General features: G+C 40.6%; 1 protein-coding gene across 1 annotated transcript; it reads left to right on the forward strand.

Annotated features, from left to right (window-relative positions):
* The first annotated feature begins 4,914 nt into the window (after positions 1 to 4,914).
* Positions 4,915 to 13,386, forward strand: ASMT (acetylserotonin O-methyltransferase). Its single transcript, XM_061988531.1, has 8 exons — positions 4,915 to 4,986; positions 6,654 to 6,825; positions 8,002 to 8,131; positions 9,630 to 9,698; positions 10,184 to 10,302; positions 11,054 to 11,194; positions 12,501 to 12,623; positions 13,175 to 13,386. The coding sequence occupies exons 1-8, from the start codon at positions 4,915 to 4,917 to the stop codon at positions 13,384 to 13,386; spliced, it is 1,038 nt and encodes a 345-aa protein (XP_061844515.1).
* Positions 13,387 to 27,176: the final 13,790 nt, after the last annotated feature.

The following is a 27,176-nucleotide window of genomic DNA, read 5'->3' on the forward strand; positions in this document are numbered from 1 at the left end:
ATAAGTTAAGGAGCTTCTTTTTTAAAAGGAAATCATACGCATTGCCAGTGTTTTGGTCTGGTATCCTGCCTTTGATGTTGATTATAATCTGAATACAACACCCATTTCATTATGCTTATGCTTCATTCTCTTGATCTGACTGTCCCCTGGCCCAATGAACTCATTACTTGCAGGGGATATCTTTTGCTGCCTCACGAGAAATTTGCAGAGTTGTTTCTAGTGTTTGTATAAAACAGCGATCTAGTTGCAGTTGATCCTGGTCGTGCAGAACGGATCACTTTAGGGTCTTACATTCCTACATGTGTATTATTGTTGTTGAAAGGAATTGTGCCTTTTTTTTTTGTCCTTACTTAATCATATAACAGGCTCTCAAGGCTTGTTTGAAATGGTATGCACCACCATCTTTTCTGCTTTAATCATAGCACAGAAAACAAATTTGTTCTGGTTCTCCCTCACATGCTGCTTCCCTGAATACATCTCTTACTGCCTTACAAAAAATGTCATAGAGGCAATAATCATGTTACTAGAGAAGTGTATCTGTTGTAAAGATGAGAATAATTAGAGTTATAAAGAAGAAAATGAGCATTTTGTTAAATCTGAATGTTTTATTTCAAAAAGGAAGTATGATACTGAGTACCTTGGTTCTTTAGGAGTCCTAAGAAAAACTTAATGCACTTTCAGGCTATCTGATATAAGTTCAGCATACTCTGAGGCTTAATGACAGTGAGGCACAGTTCTCTCCATACCTGCATTACTGAATGTCATTATTGTAGTCACATCCCTGAGATTTGTACTTGTTGCTTGTAAGTAAAGTTGCATGTGAAAATAGTGTAATCTGCCATTTCTCACTGACAAACACATTAATTTTACTATATCTGCTTTGTTCACAGATCATTTCTTACTTTCAAATGTTATGCAAAAATGATATAATTATTTTCATGTAGTATTTTTCTGTAGTGAATCATTTAGGCAAAGAAAAAATAATCACCAAAACAGACCTGTGGAGGTAAAGTAACAGCTTGAGCCTGTGGGTTGTCTAAATACTATGACAAAAGCCTTGATAGGGTTTTCAGAGAAAGGAAACCCTTGCAATTTCATCTTTGTGAATGCACCTGTAGCTTACAAGCTTAGACTTTAAGCCTCACTAACAATTTACTTGGAAAGGGCAACATAGTGTGTTGCTTTGTATCAATCTGGTATGGGTTATCTGCAATCCTCCTCCCCTACATCTTGCTAGTGGCAGTAATCCCATTAGGTGATTACATCTGGTGTCCTCAACAGACAGATTTAGTCATAATTGAAAAATACTTCAAGTGGGTTTAATTAAATGTGTGGTCATTTTATTACCAGAATGTCTTGTAACACATAGCTTTGCTTTAAGTGAAGGGAATTTATGGCCTATTAGAACACACTAATCTACAGTTGTACACTTAACTGTCTATTATTTAGTCAGAACTACAAGAATCAAGGGCTGAGCATTTTCCTACTCTTTAATGAATCTTTAATGCAGCTGTTCTGAATGTCACTGTACTATCTGATTACCAATCTGTGTTTGAGTCATTTGAAGAAAGTGGTCTATAAGCTGTGGAGCAGCAGCTAATTCTTCCTAGAGTTGTTTTGTTTAGCTTAATGTAAGAGAAATGTTTACTTCAGTGTGGTGGGCATTTGCTTCCAGTGTGGCTGATGGTCTGGATCTGAATAGCTATTATAATCCTAGGAATGGGGCAAATTAGCTTGGGCAAAACTGCACCAATATTTTTTTCAGTAGCAGACAGGTGAAACTGACCTTTAGCAGAGATGTGTTTTTATTATCCTACTGCTTTCTAAACTTTTGACTAACAATATTTATCTTTGACTAGTGATATTTTGTGATGCACAATTTATTTCTCTATTTTAGTCATAAGAAGGAGAAAGCTATTGAGGGAAAGAAGTTGCCTTGGTTATATGGATGGAGACTTAGTGAGAAGCTTTTGAGTTTTCACATAGAACTGTCTTTGGAATGGATATGAGGAACTGAACAAGCTCTAGCATGATCAGTGAGAATGGGTCTAGATTTGGGCAAGTGAATGAACTTTGCAGACTCACACTATAGCACACATGCAACTGCAAGTTCCTAAATAGAAACTGAGCTTTTGTGCTGTCCTAGAGGTGGAGATAGCAGAGGAAGATGCCCATTATGACTGTAGCTATGTTCTTGAAATCTCTTGCCCGGGCTTTTCCTTCAGAGAAATGTTGAATGCCAACTGCAGTCAGAGTTGCTCTACCAGAGGGATGTGTTAGGATCTCCAGCCTGCACAGTACAAAATAAACAGAATATTAATGTCTAAACTGTATTGAACATTGAAGTCTGGTGCCCTAGCAAGGTAACAGCACTATATTTAGAGGCTATGTTGGCCAGGATGGAGGTCTGTGTGTTTCTACAGTTTGATGTTTGTTGTATGTTTTGTATTTCCAGACCTAGTGTTCTAGTAGCACAAGACACTCAGAGGTGTTAGAACCTGGGGAAGAGCTACTAGTTCACAGTTGTGTACAGAGAGTAAAAAAGCTGATAAATGTGCATTTTGGTTTAACTAACTACTAAGCACTGCACAGTTGCTCACAAAAGAATGGGGAAGAGAATCAGGAAAAAAAAAGTAACTCATGAGGTGAGATAAGAACACATTAATAACTAAAATTAAATATATTAATAACATTAAATCGTATAATAATGACAACTGTGTTGAAGAGAAGTATCATTAAAAAAGAGCAAGAAATAAAGCCCATGAAAAAAAGAAGAAAACTCAAATTCAAGTGATGCCCAATGCAATTATTCATTTCCCACTGACCGATGCCTGAACAGTGATCCACCTGGTTGCATCCAACTTCCCCCAGTTTCTACACTGACATCCTGTGGTAAGGAATAGCCCTTTGGCTGGTTGGGGTCAGCTATGCTGGTCATGCTCCTCCCAGCTTGTTGTGTACCCCCAGCTCACTCTCTGGCAGGGCAGGGTGAGAAGCAGAAAAGGCCTGGATGCTGTGCAAGCACTGCTCAATAGCAAAAACATCTGTTATCAACATTTTCTTCAGCGTAAAACCAAAACACAGCCCTGTAGCAGCTACTAGGAGGAACATTAACTCTACCCTAGCTGAAACCAGGACATTGTGACATCTGCTTAACTAACTTTAACAACTAACTCTTCAAGTAGGCTGCTGTTTCACTACAGACAAAAAAAAAAGAAATACATCTTCTGGCTGATATGTAAGAACCTGAATGGAAAATACAGACTTCCAGAAGGATTATACAGTGCAACCTGTCAGTTCAGCAAGTTTCACTGAATCCACAAAAGAATTAGAAGGAAAATGTGAAAAACTTTATACTGGACTTTTTTAAATAAAATGAGGCAGGTTTAATGGTGAAGCAAAGAACAAACTGTTGTCAGCAGTGTTATAAATACAACCCTGCTTCCTAGGAAGGGAAGAGAATATTAAAATGATGCTTTGGGACAAAATTGTAAAGTGTAGTCTTTAAACATCCACCAAGATAATGTACACAAAATGTTGAGCTGTGTGTTGATCATTGTATTGCTCAAGTTTTGCCTGTTAAACTAATCACAGAAGCATGGGGAAAGCTACCATTGAAAAACTGCTGGTTTGTAATATTTTGCAACATTTTGCCATCAGTGTATGACCTAAGTCTCGTTTAATATCATTACCTGAATTGTCATCGAATATCTGATATAAAAACTGTGAGTCTTTTCTTCATGTAAAAAGTATTTTCTCACCTGACAGTTGCAGTGTCTGCCCAAAAAAGCAAGATGGGCAAGATAGCAGGCATTTACAAATTGGAACAATGGACAGTGAGGAAGAGAGATTTCAGGAAAGTAATCCAGGGCTTTAATTTTCAGATGAAAGAGCTATGATGTAGGTTCTGCGTGAAGTCAATATCCATGCCACATCTGGCCCTTGGCAGTGTTTCATTGTTTCTTCCCAAGGTCTTTCTACATTCCCCGGTCAGAGAAGGTCAGAGACTGGCAGCTAGCTGGAAAACATAGAACTTTTTGTCATCCCTCAGCACTTTGCTCTGCCAAAGCATGTCAAAGCACAAATAGGACACCCCTTCTGTGGTACTGCTATCAAGCAGGCATTGCTCTCAAATCCAGTATGTCGGGGGACCTGCAAAATATGGAGGTCTGAGGCCCTGAATACATGACATGGAGAGTGAGGCCAAACATGTCTCTGTTTCAGCATGGTGAAGGTAAGTGCTGGGCCTACTCTTGAATGAAGGATGAGTGGAATTACAGCCATGGGAGATGCCAGACTTGTCCAGGAGTATGCCAGGACTGCTTTGCACTGAGCAGGTGTTCCTTCACTCTTAAATCCCTGGGAATTTCCACATTTCACTTGAAGAGTAGTGTTGCCAAATTGTCTTCTTTCCTCTGGGGTCACATCATTGGGCTGACTGACATATGTAAGAATTTCTATTCTTGAGAGGACTTCCAGCATCAAAAAGCCAGCTCAATGGAACAGAGTTGCTTTTAGGCCTTAAATAAGACTGCTTTAGTTTATGAACTCCTGGTGCATTGCACAGAGTTCAGCTTCTTGATGCTGTTCTGTAGCCATGCCTGTTTTGCTTGTTACAAGCTTTCGAGTGCTTCTGAAGTACCAGCAGGTTAACCAGCTGCTGAGCTGTCAACACCAGCTTTAATCCATGTGGCTTCTTTAGCCCGTACTTGATGATGGAAGAGCCAAAGAAACAAGTGAATCCCATAGAAAGAACCATAGAAGCCAAAGAACTTAGCCAACATGTTTTGTAACCAGTGTATTTCTCAGAAACGATAAGATTAAGTGGATCAGGCAGTGTGCTCTGTGCCTGGTGGAAGGAAGCTTACTTAAATGAAGAGGACCAGAGGATCTGTGCCTCAGTGCAGAAAGAAGATGGGTTCCACAGAAGACCTTGACTATCCTCAAGTCATCTTGCAATACAACAGAGGATTTTTAGTCTCAAAGGTAAGAAATATAACTCACTCTTGGTTAGATGTCTAAAGTTATGCAGTCAGATGTATGCAAGGATCTCCCTTTAGGTTCTGAATGTCTTTAAAATGAAAGCCATCTTATGAAAGCATCCTGTCTATCTAGGCAGGAAGAGAATTTGAAAAGAAGAATGGATTTCAAGGTGGCCCGATCCCTCAGAATAGACTTTGATTTTGAGACCTAACGGACTTTTTGAGGCCTGGATGAGCAGATTTTATCCCTGTATGAGGCTTTAGAAAAAAACACAGGACTATATAGCTGTGGGCTTCCTGCCTGACTGCCTTAAATATGGAGTGTTCCTTCAGTGATGTGATTTCTTCTCACTTTTCAATTTTGCAATCTGAGGAAGAGAGCTAACTCCCTCCCTGTTAAATCATGTGAATAACAAGATTTTTTAAAATGCTTTCTCAAAGTATTTCCTTCCCTCTCCCATAGTTTGTATGTGTTACACAGAAGGCTGAGCTTGAGATCTGTGTGTTGCCTCTTTTGAGGTGAAAGAAAGAGTCTCGTTTACTGACTGTTTTATAAACAGCATTTGATTAAGGCATAAATGTGGAACTAATAATTCCACTTTCCTTGTTTGCCTCTCTCTGTGTTTAAGTACATGGGCATAAAATGTTAACATCCAGTGCAGTGGGGATTTTTTTCCTCATTTACTGCTTAGTTGCCTGTCCTAGTGTCCCTTGCTGCACCTCTGGCCAACATGGTAATCGAAGGAATGCTCTTTGGGTTGTGCAAATACTGCTGTGTCTTAAGGCTCCTGAAAGGCACAACTGACAGTAAAGACAGGAAAAATGGATAATGAAAAATGCCTTTGCTTGGTGGAACAGAGGAATGCCCATTGTTTTCCAAATTAACACTGGTTCAATGTCTCTGAGAAATTATCTCAGCTTTGGTTAAATCATGTTCTCACTGAGGGTAAAAGGACCTTCCTGAAGACTTCATAAAATTATTGTAGATACAGACAGTCAATTGAGTTGATGCCTTTAATACTATTTTAGGGATGTTCTTAAGTCCAGAGAAATAGTCTAATAGTTGTCACCTTGACTGTGTACAGCTAGAGAAGGATATTTTTCTTATATACAGTTATGTATATTTGTCTGAAGGCTGAGGGCTGCTCCTGAAGATATTGCACACTTTCTCCATGAAAATACAGGGCAATTCCCCTATGCTGCAAGCCACAGGAAAGTCTCCAGGGCTCACTGGAACATACATTAGATCCTTAGTTAAAGAACAAACATGAGAAAAAAGCCACCATTACCCAGTCTTGCCTTTGTGCTCTCCATGCAAGAAGCAAGAGAGACTGTGAGAATATGTTCTGAAGCTAAGGAAGAGGTAGGAACATTCATATCCAAAACCTGGTCTCTAAATGTGAACAAATGTGAGCTGAAACCACTGTCTGTCTTCACCAGAAAAAAAGAAAATGGATGAAAAAACATGCACTAGAAGCACACATATGATGTTGTAGGTGCATGGTGTTCAGGGAAACTTCAGTTTAATCATTGAACTTGTTTGATTAAATATGATTGTACATGAAAAAAAATACATTATGTGGATGTTTTCTCCAACAGGGAAGTTTTAGAAATGCAGTAAGCTTTGATGTTTTCACCTGATCCCTCACTCCTACCTTTCCTCATCTGCAGGTAATGTTCACTGCCTGTGAATTGGGAGTGTTTGATCTTCTGGAGTCAGGAGAGCCTCTGTCTTCAGATGCCATTGCTGTGCGCTTAGGTACCAGTACCACTGGGATGGAGAGGCTGCTGGATGCCTGTGTGGGATTGAAGCTCTTGGCAGTAAAGCTGACAGAAGAAGGAGGTAATAAAGGTAGAGGAAGGGGAACAAACTAAAATACTTCAGCTTCTGATGGTTTTGAAAGTGAGGCAAGATGTGTGGGGAGAGGTGATATTTAGTGTTGAGCCAGTTGCTGAAGCTGGAAGGAGGAGAGAAACACTTAGGAACAGCATTCCTTCTTCAACTGAAAGAGAAACAGCAAATGTTAACATGAGGCTTCATGCAGGTAAAGGGCTCCATATCTCTAAACTTCCTTGTCCAAGAACCTCAAGTGACCATGGAAAAGTTATTCAGGATCTGCGCAGAGTTGGTCTCAAGAAAACTCTTGAGGTGTGGGAATGATTTTAAACTTCATAAACAAAATGCCAGGGTGGATGGATAACAGCATGATTTAAAAACATGTTTTGTTTTTCTTTGGGATTTTACCACCATGTGAAGTATTTTGTTAGGCTGCTGATATAAACTGAGAGATCATTTAAGTACGTCTTTGCATCAGAGGCATTGTGTCTATGTGTTCAGAAGGGATTTGTGGCCATCAGACAGCTGGTCAGGACTAACCAGTGTCTTGGAAGTTGTGTCCCTTGTTCTGACTTGTGATGTCTTGCCCTGTTTTAGGGCTTAAAGTAGTTACACAATGAGTTTAAGGAAAGTAAGATCCATTTCCTTTATATTCCTTCTTTTATGCCAGTCTCGTGGATGGGTGATCCCACTGCTGATGCACTGGAGAAAGTGAGGCAGATTTCTCTGAGTCCTTCGGGCATTCGTCTGTCTACAGAAGGTCTTGTCCTAGTGAACTGAGAGAGGATAGATGTGGTTGGCATGCTGTTCTGGGGACTTGTCTCCCATTTTCTGACCTTTTTGATTAGAAAAAAGACTAGTCTGCAAGGGCTTCTCATTTAAAAATGATGGTAAATGATGACACTTGTAAGATATTCCTCTCATCACTCTCAAAAAGTGTTTGATTCTGGCCCAAATGTAGGTTAATAGCGTTTACCCACATTGAATAGGTCAACATACATTTCAGTAGCCCTCATCCACTGCTTATTGCAATGGAAGGACTGATTGCAGAACCAATGTGGTTGTGTCTTTGGTCATATAGACATCTTTTGGTGATAAATAGTATGCTGTACAATAGCCTTGGCAAGGTGGTATATCATATATGTTAGTAAATGTATTTATTTTATTTATTTATTTCTCTAGCCCTCTACAGAAACACAGAAATTTCCAACACCTACCTTACAAAATCAAGTCCCAAGTCTCAGTATCATATTATGATGTATTATTCCAATACAGTCTACTTGTGCTGGCACTACCTGGCAGATGCTGTGAGGTAAGGAAGAGTGTTGTGCACTGTCTGTTGCAAACTGCTTAGCGACACCTGTGTGGCTGATCTGAGAGATCTGTTTCTGGGGAAGGGCACAATCAGGATGCTATCTGGTTCTAAGAAAGAAAAACTGACAGATTGCTTTGTCTGTTAACATGGCTGAAGTATCTTCATGCATTTACTTGTTTTCCATTTCTTTATGGACTTACTTCCCTTTTTCTCCCGATGGTAGCAATGATCTTGGGATCAGATTTTTGTGCTATTGAGCTTCAGGAAAGTGCTTCATCATTATAGTGGCTCTTAATTGAGGAGATATCAATAAGGTAACTGATGACTAATGATGGCCAAGGATAATTCTGTTGTAATGATGTAGAGGAGTTGTTTAATATGGGGCTGGTGTGTCTCTTGTTCCAGTCCACACAATTGATGATGAAACGTGATATGTGTGATGGTGATAACTGCACCAGTCTTATACCTCTGCCTGAGGTGCCTTCCTACAAATCATAGAATGGTTTGGGTTAGAAGGGTCTTTAAAGGTCATGTAGTTACATCTCCCTGGTGTGGGCAGAGACACCTTCCACTAGACCAGGTTTCTCAAAGACCCATCTAACTTGGCCTTGAAAAGAACCAGTAATTTCTGTGAAAGATTTAATATATCAGCATATTTTGAGGTAGCAAACAAAGGTACCTTTATAGGCATTACAAACAGGCTGGCATATACTCGGTATCAAGTTGAGCACCTTCCACAGTCATGAACTAGTTAAAAGTATAGCCTGGGGGTGTGCTTGGGGTAAAAGAAAAAGAAATCCATACTCACATGCTTTTTTTGGTTGCTATTTGATTGCTCTCTGAACATGAGCCAGCAGTGTACTCAAATGGTTAAGAAGGCCAATACCATCCTGGCCCATATAAAAAATAATGTGCCCAGCAGGAACAAGGAAGTGATTGTTCTCTTGTACTCAGCACTGGTGAGGTCACACTTTGAATACTGTATCTGGTTCTGGGTCTCTCACTACAAGGACATTAGTGTGCTGCAGCATGTTCAGAGATGGGCAGCAAAGCTGGTGAAGGGTCTAGAGAACAAGTCTGATGAGAAGTGGTTGAGAGAGCTGAGGATATCTAGCTTAGAGAAGAGGAGGCTGAGAGGAGACATGATCACTCTAAAACTACCTGAATGGGAGCTGTAGTGAGGTGGGGGCCAATCTCTTCTCTCTAGTAATGAATAATAGAACACAAGGAAATGAGTTTAAGTTGCACTAGGGGAGGTTTAGGTTGGATATCAGGAAGGACATTTTCTCCAAGAGGGTTATTAACCATTGGAACAGGCTGCCCAGGGAGGTGGTGGAGTCACCATCCTTGGGGATATTCAAAAGAAGCAGAGATGAAGTACTGAGGGTTATGATTTAGTGATGGGCCTGGTAGTGTGACGTGACTGGTTGGGCTCTATGATTTTGGAGGTCTTTTCCAACTGTAACAATTCTATGATGTTGTGATTCTATTTTAGAGAAGGAAGGAATCAATATGAAAGAGCTTTTGGCGTTTCAGGTAAAGATCCTTTTGGAGCAATGCACAGGTAATCATATATTTGTAGACGTTTTATTCTTCTTATTGTATATTAATAATTTCAGTTATAGTTTAGGACAATTAAGTATGATGATGTGTGAATCTCACTAATGAGAACCATCATGCAGCATTTTCTGGGACATTGATATTTTTCAACAGAAGTATATAATTTCTGCTCTGAAAAACATGTCTCAGGTCTGTGGCACAGAGGCAATAGTGGCTGAAGGGAAAAATTTCTCTTGTAAGTCTGACAATTACCAATGTACTACACTGTTGGACATCACTATTCTTAATTCCCTATTTGAATGCATAGCTGTACTCTTCTGCTACAGTAAGTCTCAAGGTAAGTTTAGATGCAAAGTAAATGTATTCTATGTCAATAAAAACAGAGACTACTGTTAAAGCTAAAGCTTGTAATAACAGTTATATAATAGGAATCACCAAGGATATTGTAAAGTTTTATTCTCTATGTGTTATGTATGTTTGTGTTACTAGATCAGAAGAAGAAATGCTGAAATTCATGGCTGGCCAGAACTCAGTATGGAGTATATGTGGCAGAGATGTTCTTGCTGCATTTGACCTTTCACGTTTCAGGCAGATTTATGACCTGGGAGGTGAGTTGTCTGTAGATCTTCTTTAACAAGCCTCTAGATTGTCTTTTACAAGCTCTGAGAAGAAAAATAGCTCCCAAATTATATGATGGGTACCACAGTAGAAAGCAGGACATAGCAATAAAGGGAGCATTTTACTGGCTTGGTTAGGTTCAAAAGAGAAATGTGGAAGTGATGAGAGCCTTAGGAAGATGAACACTTTTCCCTACAGAGTATCATTTCTGTGAGTAATGGCTTACACCTTTGTCTATGTGGCAGTTTTGGTATTTTTTTCTCTTTTGGTGTCATACTCTTTCTCTTCTACTTCAGTCAGCATTTTTAGGATACTACCTGCAGCCTCTGACCATGAAGACCCCACTGTCCCACACTGCTGAGTGCTGCCAGTACTCATGGGAGCTGGCCAATTCACTCATAGGCTCCATCACTGCTTCCCCAGCATCTGCTTTACTGGCTCTGGTTTTCATTTCCCACCTTCCAGCATCCACAGTTGGATCTGGCTGAAGTGGTGCATAAGATCTGTAACAGCTACAGATAACCTCACAGGTCTGGGTGCTGGAGACCATAGTGCTTCCTGCAGAGCAGAAACAGTGGCTTCTTTTGTGCCTCAACTGCTCTTTCATTAGCACCTGGAGAGCAAATACACCTTGCCAGATTACATTGGGCTAAATGCATTGTTGCCTGCGTTGGTTCATGGGAGTGTTGCTGAAGAGGTTGGTTTTGTGTCATTGCTGATCTTCTTTTGCTCTCCCTGAAGGAGGTGGAGGAGCTTTGGCCCAGGTGTGTATTTCTTTGTACCCAAATTCCACAGTCACAATTTATGACCTACCAAAAGTCGTGGAAGTGGCCAAACAGCAATTTATTCCCCATGAGGAACGTCGGATTGCCTTCCATGAAGGTAAGTACGGACAGTGGTGTAGTGTTGTCACAGGTACGGCTTCTGAGCCACTTGTGTCTTCTCGGAGGTACCATACTGGCAGCTCAAGTCTCCATCTGCTCCTTATGCGGGCAGCGTGTCCCAGACCCTGTCCAGGTCTGCAGTTCATTGCTACCACAGAAAACCTTTTCAGCCATCCAGAAGCTCTTTACTCTTGAACTGAACTTTTTGTTTTTTTCAGGATAAGGACAGTTTAACAAAAAAACAAACAAACAAAACAAAAAAACCCCAACAAAACAGAAAAAAACCAAAACTAAAAAAACCCCACCATCAACAACAAAATATCCCAAACAAAAAAAACAGTCCTGCAATTCTGAAAACTTGACATGCCATGTTAAAAATCTTCATGACATTCCCTTTTCTCCTCTGCAGATCTCTTGGCAGATTTACGAGTTGCGAGGCCTGCTCTGAGCAAGGGCTTTTCTCTCTCTGGTCACAATTGATTGACTTTCAGTTCCTCAGATATTTCAGGTGTTAAACATAAGTGAGCTAGCTCATATTCCTTCTGCCTAGTCCATAGATCTTGCATGGTCTTTACATGATCTATGATGAAAATGAGTGTAGGGAGATCTAATTTTTAATATTTACAAAAGCCTTCAAAGTGTTGGAATGACTTAATATTACTTGAAGCTCAAATAAAGGAGAGAGGTCTTGAGGAATGGATTATATAAAAACAAGGATGGAGGAATACATGAAACATTATCTGTGCCAGTGGTGCAAAGAAATGGGAGTGCAAATGACAAAGTAAGACGAAGAGAGAAAAATCTGAATGCGGTACACCAGGTGCTGAACAAAAGGCATGATGATGAAGCTAGTGCTAGGAGGTGAGGTGTGTGTGTTTTTTCCTTGTGGATTTATCACGGAACTCTGTGATTACTGAAGGTCTTTGAAAATGTGCTTAGATAAGAGAAAATCTTTTCCTTTTTCAGTGACAGGAACCATGAGAAACTATTTTTTATTCTTAATGCTTTCTAAATCCTAATTCCTATATTTGGAAAAAACTTAGACTCAAATGCGTTGCATTTGCGACATCAAAGGCTCTTACCAATGAGCTGCAGCTTTTAAATATTTCAGAGACTGAACAAGAACAAAATCGCCTATGCAGGGTCTCAGGGAACTTTTACCTGCTAACTCTATTGCAGTCTGATGTGGGTGATGCACATGACAAGGCCAGAGTCTTTAGAAATGATCAGAACAAAAAATATTTTCTAAACTCAACCCTCTGAATTTAGGGGTTTTGTGTAATACACTTGTTTTTGCTTTATAGGAGACTTCTTTAACGATTCCATTCCAGAAGCTGAACTGTATATTTTATCAAAGATACTGCATGATTGGGATGATGACAAATGCAGCCAACTCTTGGCAAAAGTCTACAAGGCTTGCAGACCTGGTAGGTGTGAGCTCTTGATGAGCAGAGGGACTCTTGCCTATCAGGAATGTGAAGCACACTAGTCACCACGCTTAGTTTGAGTGGCAGAGTTTCAGTGCAAGGGTTTCTTGGTCTCCTCTATAGGGTCTCCTTTTTCAAGGCATTTAGGTGCAAAGACTCGGGGTTTGGCGTATCGCTGAGATAGGTGTATACATCACAGTAAAATGCTATTAAGCATCACATTAGACCTTTGAGCTTTGAAGACACTGCCTGCAGAGCTGGGTTCTCAGAAAAAGCAGTAAACTCCTGTGGATTTCAGCTGAGAGAAATAGAATTCCCATCCCAGCTATAACATCCCCTTCAGCCCTTGGCTCATCAGCACCTAGGGAGTCAAGCAGAGACATGCTCCAGTGCCTTTGCTCTTTCGTTGTCTTCCATGATGCTGAAATATGACTTAACATAGAGACTGCTTCTTCCTGAAACTAAAAGTTAGGATCTGGCCTAGTAACAGCTGAAAAATATCTTGTCTTCTCAGAGCTCAGTGTGTGTTCTGTTTCCCTTTGTTCAACCAGGTGGTGGAGTGCTGCTGGTTGAATCGCTTCTGAGTGAAGATAAAAGTGGTCCTTTAGAAACCCAACTGTATTCAGTGAATATGTTGGTCCAGACAGAAGGAAAAGAGCGAACAGCAACAGAGTATAGCAAGCTCCTTGAGGCAGCTGGCTTTGCAGAGATTGAAGTCAAGAGGACTGGAAAAATCTATGATGCTGTTTTAGGAAGGAAATAGTTCTCTCTTTTATGTACCTAACAAGATAGAATAAGTGGGGAAATATGATATTCTCTTCTTTGAGGAGAATCATCAACTTAGCTTTTAGTTAAGGCAGACAACTTTTTTGAAAGCTGATATATTTTCAAAAGAATCACTAATGACTTTTAAGGGTCAGACATGATGCCACATCAGAGCAACTAAACACCAACACACGACCACAGTGTGCTTTCACTGCTGGTGCAAAGCAGAACCTCCAGACATCTATAGCTTTGGCTGCTCATTCCTTATCTGTTAGCTGGCATTTGAGCATCCAGGTTTTGCGAGGATGCTTAAACATTCTTATCTTCTCTCTTATGCTATATGGCCAAGGTAATACTGGAGTATGTAGAAAGAAGATACTAAAATTCTGCATTCACCTTCAGAGACTAGACCTTTGAAACCAGAAGATAACATAATAAGAAGGCTTGTGCACTTTCCATAAGCCATATTTATGTATCTACTCAGTTCTGATTTTCCAATTATTCTTTTTTACCCCCCTGCCCTTTCTTTCATACTATGTTTTAACCTCCTTTTCCTTCAAGCCTCCTTTTTCTCTCATATGCCTTTGACCTTTGTCTGTCTCTTGGTCCTTCCTTCCTGATCCAAAGAACAAGTCAGTGCCAGAGAGTACACTCAAACTGCTCTGAGCTTAAGACTTGCCTTGACAAAGCAAAGTCATCTCATCAGAACCAATTCCTTTTTTCACTCCTTTTTTTTTCTTAATTACCAACACTGTGAAGACCTGAAAAATGTACTTTACCTCATGCAGACAAATTAAAATCCTGTTTGCTTTATGGTCTCCATGCTCCAACATGCATTCATCATGACCCTTTGTTATATATGGGGTCCTACAGCTGTGTTTTTTGTTTGTCATTGGATATTTTAATGTTAAAAAAGGTTGTATAGGAACAAAACAATAAGATTAATGTTTCCAAGTTGCTTATGTTTTGGATAACAAAAATAGTCCTCAAGTTCAGGCCCTTTCGTTTTCTGTTTGATGCAGATGCCTTCTGTGAACAGAGTACCATCTCTCTCTCTCATTGTGATTTTAGTCCTATAGGCTGAGATAAATTTTCTAGCTCTTATATGACTTAGGAGTAGCAAATGAAACATGGTTATGGCTGTGGTGAATTAGCCAAGAGCATGAGAAGAATTCACCTGACAGGAAGCATAGGCTGTGAGCTGAGACTAACTGTGCCCATTTGGGCTGGTTGGGTGCAGCTGCTCCCAAGGCTGCTCTGTCTGGTAGGACAGAAGCTTCTAGAAGGGTCTTGACATGGTGGCCTGGTGTATTGAGTTTGCCTGGCAAGGGTTTGGTTGCAGGGGGAACTATAGGAGTGGCTTCTGTGAGAAGCTGCTAGAAGATTCCACCGTGTCTCATAGAGCCAGTGCCAGCCAGCTCCAAGATGGATCCAAGGAAGAATTTCTTCACTGTAAGGGTGATGGGGCACTGGAATGGGCTGCCCAAATGGGTTGTGGAGTCTGCTTCTCTGGAGACATTCAAAACCCACCTGGACGAGTTCCTGTGTGACCTACTCTAAGTGGTCCTGCTCTGGCAGGATGGTTGGACTAGATGATCTTTTGAAGTCCCTTCCAGCCCTTAAGATTCTGTGATTACACGTGATGGAGCCTTGCTTTTCTGAAGATGGCTAAACACCTGCCTGCTCATGGGAAGTAGTGAATGAATTGCTTGTTTTACTTGCACGCATGTCTTTCACTTTACCTGTTAAATTGTCTTTATCTCAGTCCATGAGTTTTCTTCCTTTTACTGATGTGATTCTCTTCCCATTCCATCTGGGTGGAGTAAGCAAGTGATTATGTGGGACTCAGTTGCCTGCTGGGGTTAAACCATGACAACCTGTAAGGAAACCAAGTCCAGGGTGCTCCATAATGTCTCCCGAGGTGCATCAGTGAGAGATGTACCCAGACTTGCTCTAGATACTCACAAGCATGTATGCACTCCTGAGTGCCTCAATTATGACCATAGCCTCTAATTCCATGTGATCTCTATGCCTCACCAGGTCATCAGGCTCTCACCTCTGGTCTCTCCAGACCCAGTTGGATGTTCTACCAAGGCAATGACACCTCTGGCTGAGGCCTCATCATCTGCTTGAGGATTCATGTGTTTGGGCCAGCCATAGCCCTGTAGAATCTAGTATAGTAATATTAAATGCAACATTACTTCTGTTGGTTTTATTTATTTTTGTCTGTGATAGCAGTCTTTTATTTTTTAGTGGTAGCTAGTTCTGGGGTAATAATGACTCAATCGGCAAGGCTTCATTAGGCTGACTTAGGTGGATTCCTGGCTCTGCATGGAATAGCTATTTTTCCTGCCCATAAGAGGGCTTCCCTGTATCTCAGTGAGGACTGCCTTTGCTGGTGAAGGCTCACTGGCCTTACACTAATTTGTGTTGACTTCACAAGGCTCCAGCTCTGGCCTCATTATCTGGGTGAGTTATCTGACTGTTTTGAGAAACTACTAGCTTTTTGTCGTCCCACACTTAGATTTCTCCATTGTAACAAAGACTTTGAAAGTATGAGTGCAGACTGGAGCCTCAGCATAATTAAGAACTTGCTTACAGCCATTGGTCACTGAAGATACACAACCCTAAGCATTGGGAAAAAATTCTTACAATGTAGCAAACAAAAGAAACTGTAACTAGGCAAGAAAAATAGCAGAGGAGCAGAGTAAGGAACCTCTGCCAAGAAAAACAACAGCCCAGACTGCAGCTGGATGAGGTGGAAACTGGGGAGTGAGTGCCGCCTAAGGACACCTCACCAAAGGAGACCTCAAATGGCGGAGAGAAGGATGGGAAATTGACATAATGGAAATGCTGTTTCAAAAGCACTGCAGAACAGTGAGAGCCAGGCCCATGCCCACAGGCTACATGATGATTTCAGTCCTAGGTCTATCTCCCTCTACCTACCTGCTCCCAGAGCCTTCTTGAGGGACCTGGAACCTTCACACCAGTTTTCTTGGAATGAGTGTTGCTGTAAGTGTGTCTGTGGGGTTTTTTTCCCCACAAATTCTGCACATTGATCCCGTCTAACGTTCTAGCCCCTCAAAAAAAACCCAAAACAACTTAATTTTAACAACATTTGGAATGAAACTCCAGCAGGGTTATGGAGAATGTTCTACACTGGGAGAAGGGGGTAAAGCAAGAGAGAGGCAGTGGGGGATATCTTAGATCTCAGAAAGGAAGGTCCAAAATAAATATATTATTAAAATAACTATTTTTATAAGAAGAAGAAGAGGAATATAGATAGCACATAAGTCTCTTCAGATGCCAGACAACCATGTTCATGCAGTACACTATAGACCCCAGCTGTATTTTCCCACAGTGCATTGTACAGATCCTATCCATGGAGGAAAGCATCTGCTTTGGGGTCATTTGAGTTATTACATAATTTTCTTACAAGAAAATGGATATTCTTATGAGAACTTATTGTTGCACAGTTAGATAAAGGTAAGGCCATGCAGGTGGTGTAACTGCTGGCACTGAGTGGGAGCTACCCACAGTCTCCTCTACTGTGATGAGCTAGTTGGGCTCATCCTGCAGCAAATGCACATCAGCAGCACAACATCATCATGAAGACCACCCTGGACATGCATCACAGTGTACTGCCTCTGCTCAGCTTAGCTGGAATGTGGGTCACTATCTCCTAAATGTGTGATAGGCTCCAGTCAGGACAATATGTGCCACCCCTTGATCCACATACAAGTTACCTTTCTCAAAGATATTATGAGTTACAGATTACATTTATAGTATATAGGACTTCTCAAGCCCTGAGACCCAGTAGAGCAAACATGCTGTATCCAAAACCACTGAGCCCAGGAGCACAATGTCTTCTGCAAGGCAACCAGTAGAATGGTATCTAGAAGATCAGGGTGTTTCTGAAGAACTCAATGTTCTCACACCTTGCGGCTTCTGAAAAGGTGCAATGTCTGTATCTAGGCTTGCCAAAAGCAATCTGATTGTAACAGGATGAAACAGATTTCTTAAAATAGGAAATGTGTCTGTTATACATTAGTGCAATCAGACTATCAGGAGCTGACTGAAAGCTCATAAAACTCAATATTTCTCTCCAACATATCTAAGGTGCATTTTGGGAATGACTTAAGGTTTATGTTGTTAGAAAGGAACATATTTAGTCTTCATCCTGTGGCATATCTTGTAGCTTTAAAAGATGTAATGCTTTTTGAAATAGAATACAGTCTTCAATCAATAAACCTTTGGTGTGATAAATGAGGCAGTGCCAGTAGTACATGTTGCTGTTCTTCTTTCAGCATTTATAGCACAAAAGGAAGACTGCAGTTCCAGACTGTGATATGAATGCTAAGGATGCCATAGTGCGACAAAATTGCTCACCTCTTACTGCTTATTAAAAATATTCCTTTAAAAATAAAAGATCCCACATTGAAACAGTGAAATGTCAGTAGATTTAATTTTTAGTTGGATAGTAGATAATCTAATACTACTATACAAACATTTCTTTTAGATCTTTAGCTGTCAAAATTGGTGTTGGGCAAATCAAGTTCCCAACCAGAAGGAGGCCAAGACAACTCTTAGTGGAAGAAAACTCTCTAAGTATGGGTTGAAGATAAATCAGAGAGAGGAAAAGTTCAGGCCAAAGTGCTGCTTAGAGGTCCTGATCTGGCCACACTATACTGGAGCAATCGACTAAAGGAAGCTGGGAAGGGATTGTAGCATCTCATTGAAAGCATCAGCTACAGGGAAGTGCAGTGACTAAGTGTATACGATCCAGAGACAAAGGCAAGAAAAGAGAGCAATCAAACTGGGTAGGGGAAGAACAAGCCTGGTGAAATGGAGATAATGTGAGTTTAAATGTAATGGTTCTGTTTTGCAAGCTGCTAGTCAGCATCTCTGTCCAAGCTACGTATTGGATAACATAGATTGTGGTTTTTTCGTATTAAATTCTATCCACTGCTACCTTCTGTTTATTTTTGGTAAGACTTCCATCATCAAAAAGCCAGCCCAATGGAACAGAGTTACTTTCGAATAAGCCTCAAATAAGACTCTGCTTTGGTTTATGAACTCCTGGTGCATTGCACAGAGTTCAGCTTCTTGATGCTGTTCTCTAGCTGTGCCTGTTTTGCTTGTTACAAGCTTTCAAGTGCTTCTGAAGTACCAGCAGGTTAACCTGGCAACACCAGCTTTAATCCACGTGGCTTCTTTAGCCTGTACTTGATGATGGAAGAGCCAAAGAAATGTCTGAAACCCATAGAAAGACCCATAAAAGCCAAAGAACTTGACCAACATGTTTCGTAACCAGTGTATTTCTCAGAAATGATAAGATTAAGTGGATCAGGCAGTGTGCTCTGTGCCTGGTGGAAAGAAGCTTACTTAAATGAAGAGGACTAGAAAATCTGTGCCTCAGCACAGAAAGAAGATGGATTTCTCAAGTCATCTTGCAATATAACAGAGGATTTTTAGTCTCAAAGGCAAGAAACATAACTCACTCTTGGATAGATGTCTGAGACTGGAATTCTCAAGGGCCTCACAATGTCTCTGTGGAGAAAACAGATCATAATAAAGCATCCTAATATTACACTGGCTTTATACTCGGAATAGGCATAATAGAAGTTTAAAAGGAAAAAAAACCCTCTAAGGCAGACCCAACTCTCAGGATGGACCTAACATTTATTGAGATCCCTCTGACCTGTGGAGGCTTTGATGAGTAGACCTTATCTCTACATGAAAACTTAAAAACACAGGGGGTTTTAGCTAAGGGTTCGCTATCTCTCTGCCTTAAACATGGAGTATTCATTCAGTAATGTGATTTTTTTTCCCCCACTTTTCAATTTTGGAGTTTGAGAAAGAGAAGGATGACTTCAATTGCCATTTTCTTCCCCTCTCACACCGTGCAAAGACAATTTTTCAAATATCTTCTTCCCTCTGCAAATATATTATGCATCGGGCTGCATTTGATAACATTTGTATATTATGTCTCTTCAGATGGAAGGGACTGTGAATACAGAATATGTTATCATGACTTTCTTCCAGACAGTATATCATCAAGGCAGACAGGCAGTGGTTTCAATTTCCTTAATGTTTGCTGATGCTGTTTTCCTGTGAGTATGTGTGTTTGCATAAAATTCTTTTATTCAATTTCAGTTTCAACTTTCCTTATTGATGATCTATAGTGCTTTCAAATTTCTCATTTGTGTCATGTTTTTGAGAGGTACTCAGCCACTTTCCTACTGGAGATTAAAGAATCTTCTCTCTCCTGGATGTTCCCAAACCATTTTCCAGTGATTAGGTTGCTGACAATACTAAATTAGAAGAAACCATTGACATCCTCAAGGATGGAGAGGCCTTACAGAAATATCTGAATAGATAAGAGCACCAGGCAATCAGTAACCATATAAAATTTAATGGGGACAAATGCCACATTCTGCACTTGGGACAGTATAATTCTGGATGCAGTTATAGACTAGGTTTGATTTCAGCCCTGCAGAAAGGAGCCTGGGAGTTGTGGTTGACAGTAAGATCAATATGAGTCAACAATTTGTCAAAATGGCTTACTGTACCATGGGGTATATTAGGCACAGTATAGCTAACCTGTTAAAAGAAGTGATTGTCCCACTGTACTTGGTATTGGTGCAGTCTCACTTTGGGTACTGTGTATAGTTTTGGACTGCATAATATAAGAAGGATATAAAGTGTCCAAATTTAACTAATGCTGAAGTGTGGCAATTCATGTCTGGCCAGAACTCAATATGGCATAAATGTGGTAGAGATGTTCTTGATGCATTTTGCCTTTCCCCTTTCATGTAGATCTGTAACCCAGAACGTGAGGATAAGTAGATCTTTTTTAACAAATATGATATATGATGGGTACAGCAATGGAAATCAGGGCAGTAAAGGGAGTGTTTTACTCGATTGATTGGGTTCAAAAGAGAAATGTGAGTGATGAGGGCATTAAGAAGCTGAATGCTTTTCTCTACAGTCTCATTTTTGTGAGCAGTAGCCTGTACTCTTGTGTATTTGGCAGGTTTGTGAGGGCCCTCTGCTCACATCTTGCTGAGGTTCAGCCTTCTCCAAGGGAAGAGGGTCTGCAGTGACTTTGTACTGCAGGTTCAACTGATGTCTTTTTAATCTTCTATTTTTCAAGATAATAGAACATACAGAGTGGTTATGTAATGTCTCTACTGATGTTTCTACCTTCTGTATGAGACAATTACGTGAGCTCTTTAAAAGGCATTTTTTTTCTCTGAAAGTTTAAAACTTAAATGCTTTGTGGTTTGTTTTTTTTTTTTTAAATAACCACTCTGAGAAGGAAACATCATAACACTCTAATGTTAGACAAGTGTATACATCACAGTAAAAATGCCGTTAAGCATCACATTGGACACTCGAGCTTTGAAGACAATGACTGTAGAGCTGGGTTCTCAGAAAAAGCAGTAAACTCCCGTGGATTTCAGCTGAGAGAAATAGAATTCCCATGCCAGCCATAACATTCCCTTCAGCCCTGGCTCATCAGCATCTAGGGAGCCAAGTAGAGATGTGCTCCATTGAGTTTACTCTTTCATTGACTCCCGTGATGCTGAAATATCACTTTACTTAGAGACTGCTTCTTCCTGAAACTAAAGGTTAGGATCTGGCCCAGTAACAGCTGAAAAATATCTTGTCTTCTCAGAGCTCAGTGTGTGTTCTGTTTCCCTTTGTTCAACCAGGTGGTGGAGTGCTGCTGGTTGAATCGCTTCTGAGTGAAGATAAAAGTGGTCCTTTAGAAACCCAACTGTATTCAGTGAATATGTTGGTCCAGAGAGAAGAAAAAGAGCAACAGAGTATAGCAAGCTCCTTGAGGCAGCTGGCTTTGCAGAGACTGAAGTCAAGAGGAACGGAAAACCCTGTGATGCTGTTTTAGCAAGGAAATAATTCCCTCTTCTTTCTCTGCCCTCTTGTGTACAGAAATGGGGAAATGAGATAAACCATCAACTTATCTTTTAGCTAAGACAGTCAACTGTTTTGTAAGCTGATACATTGCCAGCAGGGTCACTGACTACTGGACATGTATCGATTGCATGACTGAGTATGGAAAAAAAAAATTAAACTGACTCCACAAGGAATTACCCATGAAAAAAAAAAGTCAATGAGAGGTTATTCTTGCTGATCTGTTCTTCTTCAGGGTATTCAGTTTCTTCTTCAGGGTATTTTTCTCCTTTCTCCCCAAGTTTAACAGGCTGCTTGAGAAATTTGAATTTATATTATGCTTCCTGCAAAATTGTTCACTGTAGTGAGCTCCATTTTTCTCACGTTTCCTGGGGACTGCTGTAGCACAAAGTAAATTCTAACTCTTTGCAACTAGTCACTTTGGAATCTGTAATTCTTTGCCAAAGGTTAGGAATGAAGGAACAGCCAGCGATAGTTGATGTATGAAATGAAAAAAAAAGCCCTAACAAATGAAATATCTCCCCTTCCTTTGCTCCAATCTGTGACAAACATTGATGCAGGTTATAGAGCAGTACTCACAAAAGACTCGTACACTTACAGGGTCAGCAGTATGATTTGTTATTAGAGAAATAAACATTCCTCCCATACCTTCCTTAGCATTTAAACACTGGAGTTCTGAATATGAATAGTCTACATATACCATATTTCAGGGGACAACTTGCTCCTAAAGAGAGTTTTTCTGTAACCAGATTCTGGACAGGTGGCCTTTTACTGTGAATCATCTCATCCATGGAAAATGTGTTGCATACAAAGAGCTTCATGGTTAAGCAAATGGTCTTGGAGGAATGAAAGTTCAGTCTAGCTTTTGTTGTGATAATTTTTGGGGATGGAATCTTTGGTGGTAAGTGGTAAAGACAGTATCCAGGAACAGATTCATGGAGAAGCCAAGACACTGGGAATGTTCAGGGGACCAGGGGTACAGAGTGTGAAAAACGATGCTTTATTTCCTTTATAATACAAATTAACTTATGAAAAAGAGAACTTCATAGCCTAGTCTGCTGACCATTGGGATATCAGTGGTGCTTCTGCACTGGTAACACTTTTGAAAGCCCAGGGAATAAAAGCTTTGAGGCAGAGGGAAGTAGTGGAGGATCTAATTATCACAGGATCTCTCTACCACTCACCAGCTGCTATTTCTTTGAAACAGTTGGTGAAGTACCACTCACAATAGCCCAGATGCCTGGCACAGAAAGAATTTGGAGAAGATGGTGGGAAATCAATGTCTGTGTATGTGACTTGAATGCTAGTTGAGCCTACAGCAAGTGGTTCAGTTTCTTAGCAGAGTGCAAGAAGAGTGCAACTAGTATAAGAAGTAGGGATTTCTTTTTCTTTGTCAAGGCCTATTCTCCAAAGCTCAGAAGAAAAAAGAAAAACTCACCCACCTTGATTTTGACGTAGCACACTTCTGAGTGGACAGTCCTGCAAAATTAACATTCATCAGGCTTTCCTTTAGCTAGAGAGATGAGTGTTTTGACATATTTTCTCATTTCTAGCTGGAGCTTTATTCAAGGAAAATGTCTTCTGTCAAAGCCTAGATCTAACTTTTTAGTACAGCTGTGAACCCTTGTTTCTGCAACAAGGAAAGCTGGAAGGATTAGGACTTTGGGAGTTGATAAACTCGTCTCTTCTGTACAGCTGCAAAGTACAAAGATGATTGAATGACACTCTTTTTAGATATAGGCTATAAAGACTATTCCCCAAGCAATCTCTCAGAAGTGTTGTCTACCTTTCATCTCAGGGTCTTTGGATGGAATAGGACTCAATGCACAGCGTGCAGATGTTCTTCAGTCATCACTTAAGTCTGGTTGAATAGAGCATTATCAGGTTCTGTATTTAGAAGGTTATGCCTATATGCAGCTGCAAATAAGGTATGGAGATCAGAAACTGAGTCTTTCAGTGTTTCTACAGTGGATATTTTGAAATGGCCAAGGAGAGGTCTGAGTCCTCTAAAGGGTAGCATGACAACAGCAGGTTGTTAGTTTTGTGTCTCTATATAGCCACATTCTGTATAGCTGTCTCTATCTATCTGCATGTATTCATCAATATCTATTTACAAGAAATATTGAGTCGTGAGTTTTAAATTGATATATTTTCCTGCTTGTGAAGGAAAGTACTGCATTTATTTTATTCCAGGATCTAGGTGAGAAATACTGCACTCAGTACTTCCAGACATGAGGTAATGTGCTTATCTAGAACATGGTGTAAAGTAAAGTGTGCTTGGCTGGGGTGGGTTGACCCTGGTCAGCAACCAAGCAGCTCACTGCACTTTCACTCCCTGTCTCAGTAGGGTGGAACAAACAGTTCAATGTATAAAGGCAAGAAAGAGCTTGTAGGTCTTGATAAAGGCAGTCTAACAAATGAAAGAAAGAGACAGGAAATAAAAGGAAAACAATGGTGCAAAGGCCATCACTTACCACATCCCATAAGCACACAGATACCAAATAATTCTCTGAGCAGTAACTGTCTTTGAAAGACTACCCCTAGTTCTTACTGCTGAGTATGAAGTTTTGTGGTGTGAGGTACTTCTCTGGTCAGTTTGGATCAGCTGTACCTGCTGTGTCCTCTCCTGGTCTCTTGCTCACCCCCAGTCTACTTGGTAAGGAGATAGAGTGAGAAACAGAGAAGGCCTTGATACTGTGCAAGCACTGCTTAGCAACAGCTAAAACATCTCTATGTTATCAACAATGTTTTGGTAACAAATCCAAACCATAGCACTTTATGGACTGCTGTAAACACATTTAACTCCATTGCAAATAGACCCAGTACAATGGTAAGAAGAAGACTTAAGTTAGATGCATGTTTTAACTACAGAATTGTCTGTCTTCAATAATGGGGATCTGACATACTAAACACAACTAGTGCCAGAATGTAAAAACAAACAAAAAGTATTGAATTGTTTTGAACCATGCAGAGAAGACAAAGTACACTCCTGTCCTTGCAGGAATCCTAAATCTCTTATTATACATGTATAGTTTACCTTGAAATCCTGTTATGATTCTGGATGTTTAAAATCTAAGAGTGCTAAATAGAATGCAAACATACTGTCATCAAATCCACTGGTTTTTGAAGTAATGACACAGTGTCAGTCATATAAAGCAAAGACTAGTTTATATTTGAGGTACATCTATTTTATGTATTTTATATGTGTCTAAACATGGAAAAATATAAAATCCAAATTACTACAGAAAACGTTTCCTATTGCAACTCTCTGTTCTCGTACATTTGTGTCTGGTTTATACCCTGTTACCAGGAGTTGTTTTCTGCGCTGATGTAGCCGCTACTTGAGTTGCCACTAGATGGTGCTGTTACGGCTCTTGTCAGAAATGGCATCAGCCGCTGTTTAAGATGAAAACCCCGTAAGGTCTACGAAGTCCTTTGCGATCGCAGCAAATTGCACAGTTGAGATATTAAGGGTGGAAATAAAAGTGGTTGAAGAGTCCCTGTATTCAGAACTCAGTAAATGCAATCCTGATTTCATCACACAGCTCTCAGTCTGGAGTCATGTGCGAAAGGAGCAAACACATCACCTTTCTGGGCAATGAGGACCGTAATATGGATTTGTCTTTCCTTACTGCCTCTAACATGAAATAGAGTGCAGGATCCTCTTTTCTTTTCTTTTCTTTTCTTTTCTTTTCTTTTCTTTTCTTTTCTTTTCTTTTCTTTTCTTTTCTTTTCTTTTCTTTTCTTTTCTTTTCTTTTCTTTTCTTTTCTTTTCTTTTCTTTTCTTTTCTTTTCTTTTCTTTTCTTTTCTTTCTTTTCTCTCTTCTCTTCTCTTCTCTTCTCTTCTCTTCTCTTCTCTTCTCTTCTCTTCTCTTCTCTTCTCTTCTCTTCTCTCTCTCTCTCTCTCTTCTCTTCTCTTCTCTTCTCTTCTCTTCTCTTCTCTTCTCTTCTCTTCTCTTCTCTTCTCTTCTCTTCTCTTCTCTTCTCGTTGCTCTGAGAATAAAAGTATCCTTGCTAATGCGAGCCAGGTTATATTGTGGTGTTTGTGCCTCTCTGTCAATGCCGCTGGGGAGACAGATCCCAGCATGGGGCCTCAGGGTGCTTAGCCTATTTTCTTCACTGCCCCACGTTGGCCATGGAGGTACCCCAAGAGTTGACCGCTCTCATGGCCATGGGTGCTGGCCATGGTATGGTTCACTGCCCATCTTGGTGTGGATCATTGTCTGTCCCCAGTCATGGTGACCTGTGTAGGCCTTGATGTTCCCCGTGGCAGCTGCCAGCACAAACCATTTGACAGCAGCCCTCGCATCCCACACCTCTGTCCCCCATGTAGGGCCTGCTTTTGCTGCCTCCCTACAGGAGCTGATGCCTCCAATGCTATTCCCAAGTTCCCCAGGCCTGTGGTGGCTCCCTCGAGGAGCTGCCTCAGCAGCCACCCATGACTGCAGTCACCATTTTGTCAGTTTCTCAAGGTCCACTTGCATGGCAATACCTCCAGCTGGGGCCTCGTTATGGGCCATAAATAGGTTATCAATGCCCAGGGCACTTCAACAAAGGTGTTAAAGCAGTGTGCGTGGAGGCTATGACCTGCCCATAGTTTGTGACTGAAAGCAGCAGAGGCAAGTAATGCAATCTACTTGGATTTATCATAAAGTCAGGAGTGAAGCCAAAAGTAGGACTGACCACCAACAAAAATGCGCTGTCACACTAGTCACTAGAATGATTTTACTAGTATATGTAATTGCCATGGTGTAGCTTTGATATCCAACAAGTTTTTCTGTTGATCCAGTCATATCAGAGTTCCCCTCCTGTGTCATCAACTTGTTTAGTATAGACAGTGGCCGATGTGATGCAATTGGAATCTTTGACAAGTATCTCTTCTACAGTACTTCCTGCACCCATATTCATCTGTGACAAGCAGACAGCCCACACCCTTTGTTCCTGTCTTTGTATTCATGTTCTGCATACATCTACACTTTATGTACTAAACTTTGTCTCCCACAGTAGTTGAGGTCATGTTCCTGCATTACACAACAGCATGTGAATAGATATGAACCAGAGCTTTTTGACTTTTGTACAATTTCTGCGGTCTTTTGAAGGCAAAAAGCATTACTGGAAGTGGAGACTGTGAAGGAACTATGTTTTCCCCTGACCCAGACTGATGCCAATTCTGGTGATTTGACCAGCTAAGCACCACCCAGCTGCTTGCCACCACAGCGGCACAGGGGAGGTAATATGAAGAGCAAAAGTGAGAAAACCCCTGATTTGAGACAAAGATAGCTTAATAAGTTAAGGAAAGAGGAAGAAAAAACCCAAAAAAAGTCATGCAAAGGCAACCAGTCACCACATCCCATAATTAGATTGTTTCCCAGTCAGTCTCCAAGCAATAATTAGCTTCCTCAAAACACCGACCCCTCAGTCAGTATTGCTGAACATGACATTATGTGACATGCAATATCCCTTTGGTCAATGTGGGTCAGCTGTCCATCCTACTCCCTGTGGGGGCAAATTGGGAAAGCTTGAGGCTGTGCAAACGCTGCTCAGAAATAGCTAAAACACTGATGTGTTACCAACATCATTTTAGTGACAAAACCAAGATACAACACCATACAGGCAGCTGTGAAGAAAATTAACCCCATCCCAGGCAGATTCAGTAAACCACTTTAAAAGAAATTTCCATTGAGATTCAAGGTCATGTTTTGGTATTGCCAAGTAAAGTAAACTTCTGATAGATGACTGCTTTGTATCTGTGAAGGAAAAGACTTTTCTACTTTCTTTCATTGTTGATCCATCATCTTGGCTGTTAGATAAATGCAATCATGTGAAGACACTGTTTTCAACTGAGTATAT

This window comes from Colius striatus, chromosome 1 (assembly GCF_028858725.1).
Source record: "Colius striatus isolate bColStr4 chromosome 1, bColStr4.1.hap1, whole genome shotgun sequence".
Classification (NCBI taxonomy): Eukaryota; Metazoa; Chordata; class Aves; order Coliiformes; family Coliidae; genus Colius; species Colius striatus.

What these genes read in the sequence shown, in the direction of transcription:
- ASMT (XM_061988531.1), top strand. Translation starts at nt 4,915, where the DNA reads ATGGGTTCCACAGAAGACCTTGACTATCCTCAAGTCATCTTGCAATAC. An exon ending in GAGGATTTTTAGTCTCAAAG is followed by an intron (nt 4,987 to 6,653) that starts GTAAGAAATATA and finishes CCTCATCTGCAG; the next exon opens with GTAATGTTCACTGCCTGTGA. An exon ending in GCAGATTTATGACCTGGGAG is followed by an intron (nt 10,303 to 11,053) that starts GTGAGTTGTCTG and finishes CTCTCCCTGAAG; the next exon opens with GAGGTGGAGGAGCTTTGGCC.